The sequence below is a fragment of the Hemiscyllium ocellatum genome, chromosome 43, assembly GCF_020745735.1.
Source record: "Hemiscyllium ocellatum isolate sHemOce1 chromosome 43, sHemOce1.pat.X.cur, whole genome shotgun sequence".
In the NCBI taxonomy this organism is placed as follows: domain Eukaryota; kingdom Metazoa; phylum Chordata; class Chondrichthyes; order Orectolobiformes; family Hemiscylliidae; genus Hemiscyllium; species Hemiscyllium ocellatum.
In genome coordinates this window covers 7,203,428-7,217,396 of record NC_083443.1, presented here as the reverse complement: position 1 = coordinate 7,217,396, position 13,969 = coordinate 7,203,428, and the positions used below count along the sequence as shown (strand labels likewise).

Below are 13,969 nucleotides of genomic sequence, written 5' to 3'. Positions count from 1 at the left end.
GAGTATGAAATTGATGAAAGTGGTTCCTTGTGTAATTACATTCTATAAAGAAGAGCCTTTTAGATGCCTACGGAACCTCAGTTGCTGGCCCCAAAGTGCTCCCCCACTGACACCTCTGTCACCTGTTCTGCCTTATTTTCTAAGATTAGGTCAAGTTCTGTACCTTCTCTAGTAGGTACATCCATGTACCGACTCAAAAGTTTCTTGTACACACTTAAAATTCCTCTCCATCTAAACCCTTAACACTATGGCAGTCCCAGTCAATGTTTGGAAAGTTAACATCCCCTCCCATATCCACCTATTATTCTTACATATAACTAAAACCACCAGACAAATGCATTTTAAAATTTCCCACTGACTATTAGGGGGTCTATAATACAATCCCAGTAAAGTGATCACCCCTTTCTTATTTCTCAGTTACTCCCAAATAACTTCCCTGGATGTATTTCTGGAAATATCCTCTCAGTACAGTTGCAAAGCTATCCCTCATCAAAATGCCACTCCCCCAACTCTCTTGCCTCCATTTCTGCCCTTTCTGTCACATTTACATCCTGGAACATTAAGCTGCCAGTCCTATCCATCCTTGAGCCATCCTGTAATTGCTAAGATATCCCAGTCCCATGTTCCTAACTATGCCCCGAGTTAGGGCCTCTTGCATTGAAATACAGAAGAGCCTCGATTATCTGAATGAGATGGGTGGGCAGTATTTCGTTCAGGTAGTTTATTATTCGGTTAATTGATTTCTTCTGGGACTGCGAAGTCTGCTCCCTGTTCTGAAGACGAGGCAGCGCGTTTCAGGGAGCAGAGTCAGTTTTTAATCATTGTACCTGCAAATAAAAGACACGACCAGGGTTGTATCAGTGCAATGATTCTATCGGGACCTCAAGATCTCCTTCGGATAATCCTATATTCGGATAATTGATATTCAGATAATCGGAGTTCCTCTGGAAAAGCAGCTTACCTTATCAGTCTTACCTCGTTCTCTGCTTTGTCCCTGCCTGCCCGGACTGTTTGACTCGCTTCTGTTCTCAACTGTACCAATATCAGATTGATCTCTTTCCTCACTGTCCCCCTGGGTCCCACCCCCTCTCCTTACCAGTTTAAATCGTCCCGAGCAGCAAGCAGCACTAGCAAATCTCCCTGCCATTACGTTAGTCCCCTTCCAATTCAGGTGTAATCTGTCCTTCTTGTATAGGTCACTTCTACGTCAGAAGAGATTCCAATGATCCAAAAATGTGAATCCCTCTCCATACATCAGCTCCTCAGCCATGCATTCATTGGCTCTATTCTCCTATTCCTCCCCTCACTAGCTCATAGTACCAGGAGTAATCCAGATATTACTATCTCAAGGACCTCCTTTGTAAATTCCTGCCTAACCCTCTATGTTCTCCCTTCAGAACCTCAATCTTTTCCCTTCCTATGTCACTGGTTCCAATGTGTACAGATTGGCCCTCCTGCTGGCCCCTCTCCCCCGTGAGAACATTCTGCACCCTCTCCGAGACATCCTTGATCCTGGCACCAGGAAAGCAACACACCATTCTGATTTTTCGCTGCTGGCCACAGAAACATCTGTCTGTGCCTTGGAGTAGAGAGTCCCTGAACACCATCGATCTCTTGGAAGCCGATGTACCCCTCATTGCATTAGAGCCAGTCTCAATACCAGAAACCTGGTGTTCGTGCTACATTCCCCCGAGAATCCATCACCTCCTACATTTTCCAAAACAGCATACTTGCTTGAAATAGGGAGAGCCACAGAAGATTCCTGCACAACCTGCTTATCTCTCTTACCTTTTCTAGAGCTAATCTATGTGACTGTATCTGCGACTTTGTATGTTATTGAACGCACAGAGATCTGTGTATTATTAAGCAGCAACTAATGCTTATAGCATTAGCTTATAGCATCTAATGCTTCGCAGGAGGCTCCACAGCACTGATGATGTCTCCTAGCCAGGGGACGAAACGTTTGCAACAAAAACTTCCAGCTCGGCGAACAGAACCACTACAACAAGCACCCGAGCTACAAATCTTCGCACAAACCTTGAATGCTTATCGCTTCAGAGGGAACTTCTGAGCAATGCTTATGGCGTTTTCCCCAAAGATTTTGCTTCTTTTAAGTTTACAGTACTTTTTCTCATACAATAACACTTTGCCTAAATAAAGCAGTCTTGAAGCCAAATGGCTGACAACTATCTGGAAATGTTAATTTGTAAACAATACATCATTGTGGCAGTAATGCCCTTACAGCATCTAATAGTGATACATTGGGTCATTCAAAGCATCTGGCAGAAGCTGACCTTAGTCATTCGGATGCTTACTTCTCCTGCACCCAAAAGGGAAGTATTTCAACCAAGTTGATAAGTTTTATTGACAGCTTGGTGGGCCAAACCACCACACTCTGGCCCTGCTTTATTTTAATAGATTCTTCTCCCTGTTTGGTTAACGCACTACAATAAAGAACTATTTAGCATTCAATTAAGAATAGCTAGCTCAAGATTAGCTTGCCCGAAAGTGCTATTGTCCCCACAGGGGTCAGATGAATTTGCACTTTCATGACTGGGTCTCTGTAAAAACTTTTATTCGTTTGATTCAAGTAGTTCATCTAAAATAAACCAACTTGTTGGCTTAAAGTTGTTTTGTCTCACAAGTGCTTTTCTGCCTTCAGTGAAGGCAGGTGAATGCCCACCATGAGACATGTAGAACTACAATTGCCAGCACATGAAGCAAGTATTCTGTCTCAGGGCCATGACTGTTTTAACCAGATTAGTACCATAAATCATCAGCCATGATGGCAAGAAATGTGGTATCTATTTCGTGATATCTAGTGTACAGTCCAAGAAGGGTCAAATAAGGCATAGTTCCCACTACCAATTACTATATATTGGCTCCCCCTTGAAGGCAAGTGAGTGTGTGTGGGACATCAGGTGAAGGCAGAACCAGTACAACAAAAACTATGTGCATCAACATTAGAAATGCCAGGTTGTACATCAGAACAAAGCTGAATAACTAACTGTTGCCATGGTGCTTAAGTTGTCAGCACATGGTTTAATTACGGAATACCATCCTGCTCCTACTGACAAACAAAAAGCAATCAACCAAATGCCATGAAAGAAATGGAGTCATATTTTACAACGGCAGTGAAATTAAAACTGTAGAATTGAAACGTACATAGAATTTTATAACATCTACAGTGTTGGCCTGTAAAAGGCTGCCCTTGAGAATACAAAAGGACTGAATTTGGAAAATCCACTCTCAGGGTTCTGTCAAAGATGGGGAATTTAGAAGTTATTGACCAATGAGTATTAGAGGCAGCTTGGCTTTGGAGACTTCCAGTTCTACCAAATTCAAGATGACAAACCTGTGTAATAGGGACACAAAACAGAAATGGAGCTGATCAGGAGCTTCAGCACAAAAAAACATCCTCACATAAAAGTTAACCTTAAGCGAGTAGCTGGGCTGCGACATTAACGTTGTGGATGGGCTTCTTGGTTGATATTCTTCACACATACTACCAAATGTTTCTATCAGTAACAATGCTAATAGCAATTGCATATACAAGCATAATATACAATTCAAAACTGCCTGGAGGGAGCACTATCTCCATTATGCATAACCTAGAACTATAAGTGGGCGTTTTTTCAGTTTCAAGTAGACAGAATACAAAAAATTACACGCCTACCACTATGCTTTATCCTAGCAACATCATTGTCTAACTGCACATTTAACCCACCTCCCACCCACTAAACCTGGGACAATTGAGTGAATCCCTCCAGGAGCAATTAGGAATGCATACATGCTTAAATGATATTAGTGAATTATATGCTGAACAACAATAGAACATGTTAGAGAGAAAGCTACAAAGAGTAAGAAGCATACAAAAAAAAGAGTAAGAAGCAAACATTTGAGGATACATACAACACGGAGGGGTGACCCCACAAAGAAAGTGCACACCATCAATATGGACAAAAATATTTTCATAACTTTTCTGAGCAGTGGTATATACAGTTAATTAAAGCTTTCCACTGGAGGACAAAAGGTACAAAAATTAAAGGGGGTCAGATTCTCAAAAGTACTGATTATTTGCAGTTAAAAGACCTGAAGTGTCAAATTTGGAAAGTAGAGTAGGTAGACAGATACTAGTCAATGTACGAAAACAGGAATCATTCCATACTGGAATAAAACAAAAAGAAAGCAGTTGGTGGCCATCTGAAAAAGCAAAAACAGAAATTGCAGGGGAAACAACAGGCTGGCAACATCTATGGATGGAAAACAAGAGTTAACATTTTAATTCCAGTGCCCTTTTTCCAGAACTAGAATCAACTTGGAAAGTGGCATTTAAACCGGCAATGAGAGGGGAAGTCCAGAGAAAGAAAATAAAGGGTAGGCACACAAAGGAATTAGTGAGTTTTGAAGAGATTTTGGATGATGCGAGTTTGCTCGCTGAGCTGGAATGTCTGGTTTCAGACGTTTCATCACCATACTAAATAACATCAGTGAGCCTCCAGTGAAGAACTGGTGTTATGTCCTACTTTCTATTTGTGTGTTTAGGTTTCTTTGGGTCAGTGATGTCATTTCCAGTTGGAAAGCCATGCTTCTAGGAATTCTCATGCGTGTCTGTTTGGTTTGTCCTAGGATGGGTGTGTTGTCCCAGTCAAAATGGTGTCCTTCTTTGTCTGTATGTAAGGATACTAGTGATAGTGGGTCATGTCTTTTTGTGGCTGGTTAATGTATCCTGGTGGCTAGTTTTCTGCCTGTTTCAATAATGTAGTGTTGATTACAATCCATGCAAGATATTTTGTAAGTGACGTTTATATTGCTTGTTGTGTGTATAGGATCTTTCAAGTTCATTAGTTGCAGTTTTAGTGTGTTGTTGGTTACCATGATACCAAGAGGTTGGAGTACTGTGGTATCATTTCAGAGATGTCTTTGACGTAGCTAGGGTTTCTGGGCGCATTGTCTCTTTGTTTGGGTTTGTTGCTGAGAAAATCGGTGGACTGTTTATTGGGTACCGATTCTTTTTGAATACACTGCATAGGTGATTTTCTTCTGCTCTTCTCTCAAACAGAGACACGCTCAAAACTCCATCAACAAACACGTCGATTTGGACCCCATCTACCATCCTGAGAAAAAGAACTGGAAATGACATCACCAAACCAAAGAAACCTAAATACACATAGAAAGCAAGATATAACACTAACGCTTCACCAGAAACCCACTGATGGCCTTACTTAGTATGGTGACATAACGTGTGAAACCGAATCTTCCAGCTCATTGAACAAACTAACATCCAGAACACAAAGGAATCGTTGATAACTGGAAAAGGAGAAGCTAGATAGGAGATAATGGGAACAAATACAAAATGGATTCGCCAAATTGAAAGCTACCCATTTCATTACAGGATCTGTAGTATTGAAGTAGGTAATAGATAAGAAAAGGGATGCTTATATTCTAAGATTGTTAAATTCTATATTGAATCCTGAAAGCTATAAAGGTGCCTAATGGAAATGAGATGTTGTTTTTCCAGCTTGCATTCAACTTTGCGGGATTACTGCAGCAAGCCTGAGAAAGAAATGTTGGCATAGGGACACAGTGGAGTAACGAAGTGGCAGGCAATTGGAAGCACAGGGTGGTTCTTAGAGACAGAACATCTGTTTTACAATGCAGTCACCCCAATATTGTTTGCTATCAATTCCCTGCCTCTTGATGATGGCAGACAGGTTTCTTTGAGATTTATTTAACCAAGCTTTCAAGCAGGATGAAAGACGAAGGTTTTCAATCATCTGACACTCGGTAAGTGAGGGTCCAGCTTTAAAGGCTTGCCAATGCTCCATGGAACTACAACTCTTCCAAACATACCCTCGCTCTGTATCAACCTGCTCCTGTCATGCAAGAAAAAAATAAGGCCAGCTTGTTCCTCAACTTGTAATGACATTTTCAGCTGGCTTAAACTTGTGATTGATATGTAGCACAGAAAGTTAAGCTTATCAAACAGAAATGCTCAATAAAGTATTGGTGGAATTCTGAAAAAGACTGCTGGAGAAACTCATCAGGTCTAGGAGCATTTGTGGAGAGAGAAACAGACTTCGTGTTTGAAGTTTGGTATGCCTTTTCTTCAGAATTGAAAGTTGTGGTTAGTCTTTATTCTTTTGACAGGAGCAGAGGAGCAGCAAGAGGGCAGATGGTATAGAGGCCCAATGCAAAAGTCAAAGAGGTGGAGGAAAAAAAGGGGTGTAAATTCATGGTGTAAGGGGAGAGATTAGCCCTTGCTACAAAGTGCAAAGTAAACAAAACATGGCTAACTTGGGGGCTAGGAGGAGGATATGGTTGAGAATTTAAGAAAAACAGAAGGTAGACAAAGTGTTCAGTTTCTGAAGTTATTGAAGTCAATGTTGAGACCTCAAGCCTGTAAAGTACTAAGCGGAAAAAGCTATTATTCCAGCTTGCATGTGCTTTGCTGGAACATTTCTGACTTGGGTCTGCTGCAATTTCTGCATGAGAGCAGTGGTTTATTGTAGTGACAAGCAACTGAGATGTGGGGTCATTCCTACAGGCAAGCCAGAGGTCGTCCACAAAACAGTCACCGAGTCTGAGCTCAGCAACGTAAAGGAGATAACAATGCAAGCAGTGAATGCAGCAAACTTGGTTGAAAGTACCTGTGAATCACAACTTCTACTGGAAGGTCCACTGGACGCCTTCAATGAAGGTGGTGAATGTGTAAGGGTTAAGCTTACTGTGATTACATGGGAAGGTGCCATGGATGCCATGAGTCCTTTCCGAGAGCTGAAAGTAAATGGGAGGAGAAGATGCATTTGGCGGGGTGAGATGCATTTGAGATGTTCAATGCTTATCAGTTGTTTGTACATACATGCAGTGGATGCTGGAGGGTAACATTTTGCCCTGCAGGGAGGGAGGATAGTGTGGTGTGTATGCGTGGGCGCGAGCAGAATCAAGTCATGCTGGAAATTGCACTGAGCTCCAGACTCCCACCACCTCTCCAAGGAAAAAAAATTCTCAAATCTCCTCCTCCTCAACCTTCTACTCTTTGGATTAAATCTACTAACCCTTCTACTGAAGGAAAAAGTGCATTCTTATCCATTTTGCCAATGCCCCAACACACCTTTAATCAAGTTCTCAAATTTCACTGCTCCAAGGAACCCCCATCTACCCAATCTTTCCTCATAATATCTCAGACCCTCCAGGAACAAGCAGCATCCTGGTCGATCTCCTCTGGACACGAGTGCAATCACATCCTTCCTATAATGTGGCAGCCAGCACTACAAGTACTATTCTAGTTGTCACCTAACCATCATTGTATACAGCTCCAGCAAAACATCTATTCTATGTCTCAGCTAAGAAATGAAAGTGCCCCAAATATCTTCATAAATATACCTACCCATCCTATCTTCAGATCTGTGAATATGCACACCAATGCCCCTATGATTAAAGAGTAAAAAATTGAAATATGAAGGGCACTTGTAACTTGAACCATCCACATGATTATAGAACTGACCTTTGAAACTATTTTAAAATCATGCAACCATTTTTATACCGATGAAATTGCTTTGAAAATGTTTTAAGACCTGTTATTTAAGTACTGCTAGTCTAAGATTGTAGGATGTCTAATTACTTTCTTCACAAACTTGGCAGATAACTTATACACAATTCCATAAACAACATTGTTGTGAACAAGGAGAAATCAGATATGATAGTCAAAGTATTTCTCAATAAATGAGAGAATTTAAAATTCCCCGAGAGTTCACCTACTCATTTGGATACTCTTCCACGGCTACTGGATCAAGATATTCAGAGAACATAAAGTGGACAATACAAGGTTAGCACTTCACTGTGAGGGCAGGCTAATCTCCTAAAGCACAGATTTCTTACAAGCACAATGCATCTTGAGCAATGGTTTCCACCCAACCCAAGAAAGTTCTACAATTCTATTTTTCCCACAAACTGTGAACCCTTCCCTACAGAGCTGTATTAATTACACACTTCAGAGAGGTATAAACAAAGAATGCTTTGTTGTCTGTAATTATCTTGTGTCATGGTGTAATGTTTACCTTTCAGAATTCTATTGCAGCTTAGTTTATGTTTTGAAAAGCAGCACAAATCATTTTCCTATCTCTAGCTTAATCTGTCACTCTGAACTAAGGCCATTAACAATAAATTAACATCTGGATAATTCAATTTGGAGTTTCTTTTCAAATAATTGGAAGAAACATGAATCTCGTTCTATTTTACCCTCCAAGTTACTGCTCCAACCCCTTTCAACTCAATATGCAACAATTCTGAGGAGGATAAGTATTGAAGCAAAGCCACGTAAAGCCTTCACAGAAGGCAAAGTGACAATTTGATGGTAAAGTTGAACAAGTCAGTGTGTACTATCATGTCTTTATCATGTCACAAGTCTTTTGTCTATAAACCATAAAAAATTCTATCAACTTAGGAGCACCCTCCCCAAAAAGGTCCTGCTTGCGATTTAATTTTTTCACCTGAAGATTTATGGGACTAAATCCCAATTCATAAATTCAATTTAGATATATCAGCAAGTCAGTGGAATAAATTTAAATTCAAATGCTGACAGGCAGACAAATTACATTTTGTAAGTAAGTGCTTGTCAGCAAATTGAATAATTTTGAAATTATAATCTTGGTTGTTAAATCGGTAACTTGGCAGATAACTTATACACAATTCCATAAACAATATTGTTGTGAACAAGGAGAAATCAGATATGATAGTCAAAGTATTTCTCAATAAATGAAAGAATTTAGAATTCCCCGAGAGTTCACCTACTCATTTGGATACTCTTCCAGGGCTACTGGATCACTGCAAAACTGTCATGACGCACTCTCACCACCAGGGTCTCCAGATAGCCATGATAAGTTGGAGCCCTGCCTCTCCTCCCCTCCCCCTTCCTGGCACAGGGATGTTGAAGCTAATAGTAGTGCCTCACCTGCTGCCACAGCCAAGATAGCTAACTCAGCAGAGCTGGAATCAGACTTGGGAATGTCTGGCCTTTGTGGTTTAGTGCAGTGAACTTTGCCAGCTAGCTGAAGCAGTTTTTGTGGCCTGCTTAATTTTAATTAGTTTAGTGAAACAAACAAGTGGAATTTAATAGGTCTCACGACTTCTTCAAACAAATGTCACATGAATATAAACTGGTTTGAGAGCACAACATGATTTTAAAAATTAGGTTATGATGTGGGTTTGAGTGAAATTTGGAAAAACTGATAAAGGTACAGAATGTCCAATGGCTCATCTGCCTCAAATTACAGTAATTATAAACTGCCCACTTGACATTTAAGCAGTTTGCATAATAACACACGTTTTGATATTCAAAAACTGAAGCCAGCACATAGTATTTCTTTTCATTTTGTTTACTGAGACCTTTTATGTAGAAAAATGCAAAACATCTGGTCACAGAATACAATGCTGCTGCTATCTGAGTAATGACGGTTTCAGTCCGCTTTTCTGATAAAACAATCACCTAACTTCAGAGTTCTCATTTCTCTCTCCACCTAATCTCTTCTCCAAGTATAAATCCTTGCTCAAGTACATTTCTATAGTTTTCACAATTTTCAGAATCAAAATGTCGAAAAGTCTTTTAACCAAAGTAGCACAAGGATAGGTTGGGGACATGAAAAAGGTTTCAAACTGTCTTAATGTATTGAATAAAAGTAATGCCTCATCAGTTATAAATTTTTTTGCCAGACAAAGACAAAAACAATCACAATTGGCTTTCACCCGGAAGCACCATTCATGGGAAGGGCCTGCAGAATTTCAACTTGCTGTGCAGACTGATTCCAAACAACCCAAGCGCTGCCCAACCCTGGAAAACCATTCCACATGTTTGGCATACAAATCTTCCCAGCAATACGATCTGCTTAGCTCTGGGGGTGGGGCCCTGAATCAAGTTTGTCTCAGGCTAGCAAAGACAGAAACTTGACTGAAAAGTACTTGCTAGGAAGCAAAGTTAAAAATTCATTTAAGAAGAGAAACTGGTTAAGTTAAAATGCTAAACTGCGACTCAATTTCTTGTTTTAAAAGAGATCAAAACATCATCTCTGAATACTAGTTTCTGCAAAACGAAGAGTTCATCAAAAAGAAGAATATGGCAACACAGATACAAATGACATTTCAAGCATCTGGATTCATCCCAAATCAAACTATTACTCACAAGCACTGGGTCAGTACAATTGTTTGATGTTTCATAAACAAGAGCTCTGCTTCCATGTACAGCATGAGTAATTCACTACAAATGTTATATAACCAAAGCAAAGTTACCAAACCAGAATTATGGAATTAAAAATAAACAGATTCTTAAAGCCTACAATAGAAGCTTTTTGTTAACCATAACTGCTGCAATTTCATCACTCTTCAATGTCTCACAAAAAAAAGTAATTACCATTGACCACTCAATCATTAAACACCTAACTGAAGCTATGGAACTTAAAATATTTGCTTTCCCCATTTCTGTGTTTGGAATTATTCTGTGGAATATGTTTGGAAAGGACGTAATTCACATTGGGGTTTCATCCACAGTTGAGAACAGAGTCTGGTCACAAAGACGTGTTATCATCAAATCAAAAGACTAATTAAGCAGAGCAGAACTTTAAATGATTAATTTGCATCACCATAGTGGTGTTTACATCATATTATTGTCAACATACTTCACAGTCAAACAGTTACTCGCTGGTGAGCCCAGTAGCCAAGTAAGCTTAACAACAGCGGTCTTTGGTGCTTGTAAGAGTAAATGATGGCCAGGGCACCAATGGAACACTGCTAGGTCCCCAAATGATGCCATCAGATCATTGAGAACGTACCAAGGGCCAAATGTCAAACATATCTGACAATACAGACTCCCTTAATAATGCACAGTATTATATATAGTGGACATTTTTTTCTCTCCTCTCAACTGATTCAGTCACAAATGTTTTCTGTATTCCTCTTCTAAACTCTGCACACCTACCCCGCCCTTGGGTACACCTGAATTTAAAAGAATGCAAACTTCAGTATTCCGAACAAGTCAAATGGCTGCCAGCAGTCTACGAGAAGGTATTCGTCAACACCACGCATTTCAGTGATTGAATATCCAAAAATATTTAACTATCAATTAGAGAACTGTTGCAATGGAGAGGAAACGATCTTGCAGCACGGTGAGGAATCTTGAGACTTGAGGTCAAATGAACTCAGCGACCCATGAATATGAGTATGAATTTAGAGCAGGTAGCACTGAGGCTCCTCAAATTCGGCTCTGGTCGGCAGAACCCACCCAGGTCCCACGGGTTCAAAGCTAGAAGGGGTGCACGGGATTGTCTGACAATGGGAAGCATACCCCGCCTACCTCTACCTCCATGCCTCATGATCCCCTTCCCTCACCCCGGGCCAGCACATTCACTCGACGCTCCGTCCCAATGCGGAACTACAGCAGGGGAAGCCGAAAGCCTGACCCTCTCTCCCTGACGATGTGCAGGGGCCCAAGCCCCCTTTTGCCGGGCCGCGGCCTGAACCCCGGGTTACTCACACTTCACCACCCGATCGGCGGTCGGCAGCTTCCCATCCCGAGCTGCCATGGCACCGCTCCGAGGGGAGTGGCCGCTCCCTGGCTCGGCCGAGGCTCTGTTTCAGGCTTCCTGCCGTGCCGTTCACTCCTGCTCCCGGGCCTCACTTTCTCCACAGCCTCGGCCTCTAGTAACGGCGGCGGCTCCGGCATCAGAACATGGCGGCGGGACCAGAGTGCAGCGCGGGAAAGGGGCGGGGCAGGATTCAATGGGTGGGACCAAGCATACACTTGATGGGGCGTGGCCAATGGGGGGTAATGGGCGGGACCAAGCATATATTTGATGGGGCGTGGCCAATGGGGGGAGTAATGGGCGGGACCAAAGGGCGGAGGTTAGGTGTCAGGGAGATGGGCGGGGACATTTGAGGTCACTAGAAATAGGCGGGGTCAGATGAAAGGGGCGCGGCCATCGGGGAGTACGGGGTCAGCGGGAAAGGTCGGGGTCAAAGGGAAAGGGGCAGTGTCAGTAGGGCTCATGGGAGCGTGGGAAGGAAGAATGGCAAGGACAGGGCAAAAATGTCAGTGAGGGTGGTGCCCAGAGCCATGGCAAGGGAGAGAGAATCATAGATAAAAAAAAGTTGCTGGAAAAATTCAGCAGGTCTGGCATAATATGTGGAGAGAAATTAGAGTTAACCTTTCAGGTCCAGTAACCCTTCCTCGAGGAATCACAGAATCCTTACTGTATGGAAGCCCAACGAATCAACACCGACCCTGCAAAAAACGTCCTGCCTCGACCAACCTCCTTAAGAGCCCTGTAAACCGAAATTTCCCATGGTCCCCATATCCCTGACACTATGGGCAATTTAGACAAGAAGCAGGCTGGATGAACACAGCAAGCCAGGTGGCATCAAGAGGTAGAGAAGTCCAACGTTTCAGGTATAACACTTCTTCAGAAATGGAGTTGGGGGGGGTAGGGTAGCTGCAGATAAAGAGAGGGGGAGCAAGGTTTTGAGTGGGATGAAGGGCAGAATGGTGAGGTGGTGCTGAGTGCAAGGGGAAATTTAGCATGTCCAATCCAATTAAACTGCACATTTTTGAACTGCAAGAAGCCAGACTCAGTAAAGCTGTGCAGCCTGCACACAGACAATCATCCCCACGATCGCTGGCGCTGTGAGCACACAGAAGATCAGTACCCATTGGTCTGGCCTCAACTGGGACTTCAGGTTCATGTCACACTACAGGTGACCCCACTGCACCAACATTATGTCTCTCTCTCACATTCTCACACACACACTCCTATAGACCCATACACTAATGCAGACCCTCTCATACGCTCACACATGCACACTCTCACAGACTTATGCCCCTTTACACTCACACACACACACTCTCTCATAGACTCTCAACCCCCCCCCCCCCACCACTACCACACACACACACACAGGTTTGTGGGGTGAAATTGTACTTGCAGAATTATATTTTATATTGCTCAAAAACTGCATGCATCCATGTAAGATTCCGTAAATACTTTTTTAAAAATTAAATCAGTCTGAACATTGGGGCACAGACAGTCTCATCTACCTCACACCTGAGCTGACATGGCACCTATTGTTAAAGTTCACTTGAGAATGTAACTTTAAAAAACTGTTCTGGGATTTACATATGAAAGAACGGAAACCAACATGGTCATTCTAAAAGATGAGAGATGTAACAATCCGGGTCAGGTGAATTGGTCATACTAAATTGCCCGTAGTGTTAGGTAAGAGGTAAATGTAGGGGTATGGGTGGGTTGCGCTTCGGCGGGTCGGTGTGGACTTGTTGGGCCGAAGGGCCTGTTTCCACACTGTAAGTCTAATCTAAATCTAATCTAATCCAGGTATTTTTCAGTATATAATTTCATTTGCATTATACTATAAACGTTTGCTATAAATTCTGCGTCTTATGATCTCATACTCTGAAATCTCGTGCTTCCAAATAAACTTGGCGGATTATAACTTGGGGTTGCATGATTTTTGACTGATGAAGGGCTTATGCCCGAAACGTCGATTTTCCTGCTCCTGAGATGCTGCCTGTGATTTTCCAGCAGTACACTCTCAACTCTGATCTCCAGCATATGCAGTCCTCACTTTCTGGGAGTTGATTTTTAACTTTGTCCACCCCAGTCCAACACTGACGCCTCCAAATGATTCTTTACATTCGAACAGAACTTGAGTCCAGATTAGAGTGGTGCTAGAAAAGCACAGCAGGTCAGGCAGCATCCCAAGAGCCGGAACAGAAATTGCCGGATCGGGGGCGTGGCCAAGATAGAGACGGGGTCAGATTGAAGATTGAATGCGTCAGTATGGTGGAGGGGGCGGGGTCTACGTGATGTCGGCGAGAGGGGCGGGGTCTGCATGATGGGCGGGATTAGTGTGAGGCGGGGCCCAAGTCAGGGTGGGATCAGAATGAGGTTCGATCAGCGTGATCAGC

The 13,969-nt window shown here is 42.4% G+C and overlaps 1 protein-coding gene across 1 annotated transcript in view; it reads right to left on the bottom strand.

Annotated features, from left to right (window-relative positions):
- Positions 1–11,746, bottom strand: part of LOC132835117 (serine/threonine-protein phosphatase 2B catalytic subunit beta isoform) — a 113,591-nt gene extending 101,845 nt beyond the window's left edge. The window contains exon 1 of the mRNA XM_060854448.1: positions 11,525–11,746. Within this exon, the coding sequence (XP_060710431.1) occupies positions 11,525–11,573 (49 nt within the window). The 5' untranslated portion in view covers positions 11,574–11,746. The remainder of the gene's footprint in view (positions 1–11,524) is intronic.
- Between the last annotated feature and the right edge of the window lie 2,223 nt (positions 11,747–13,969).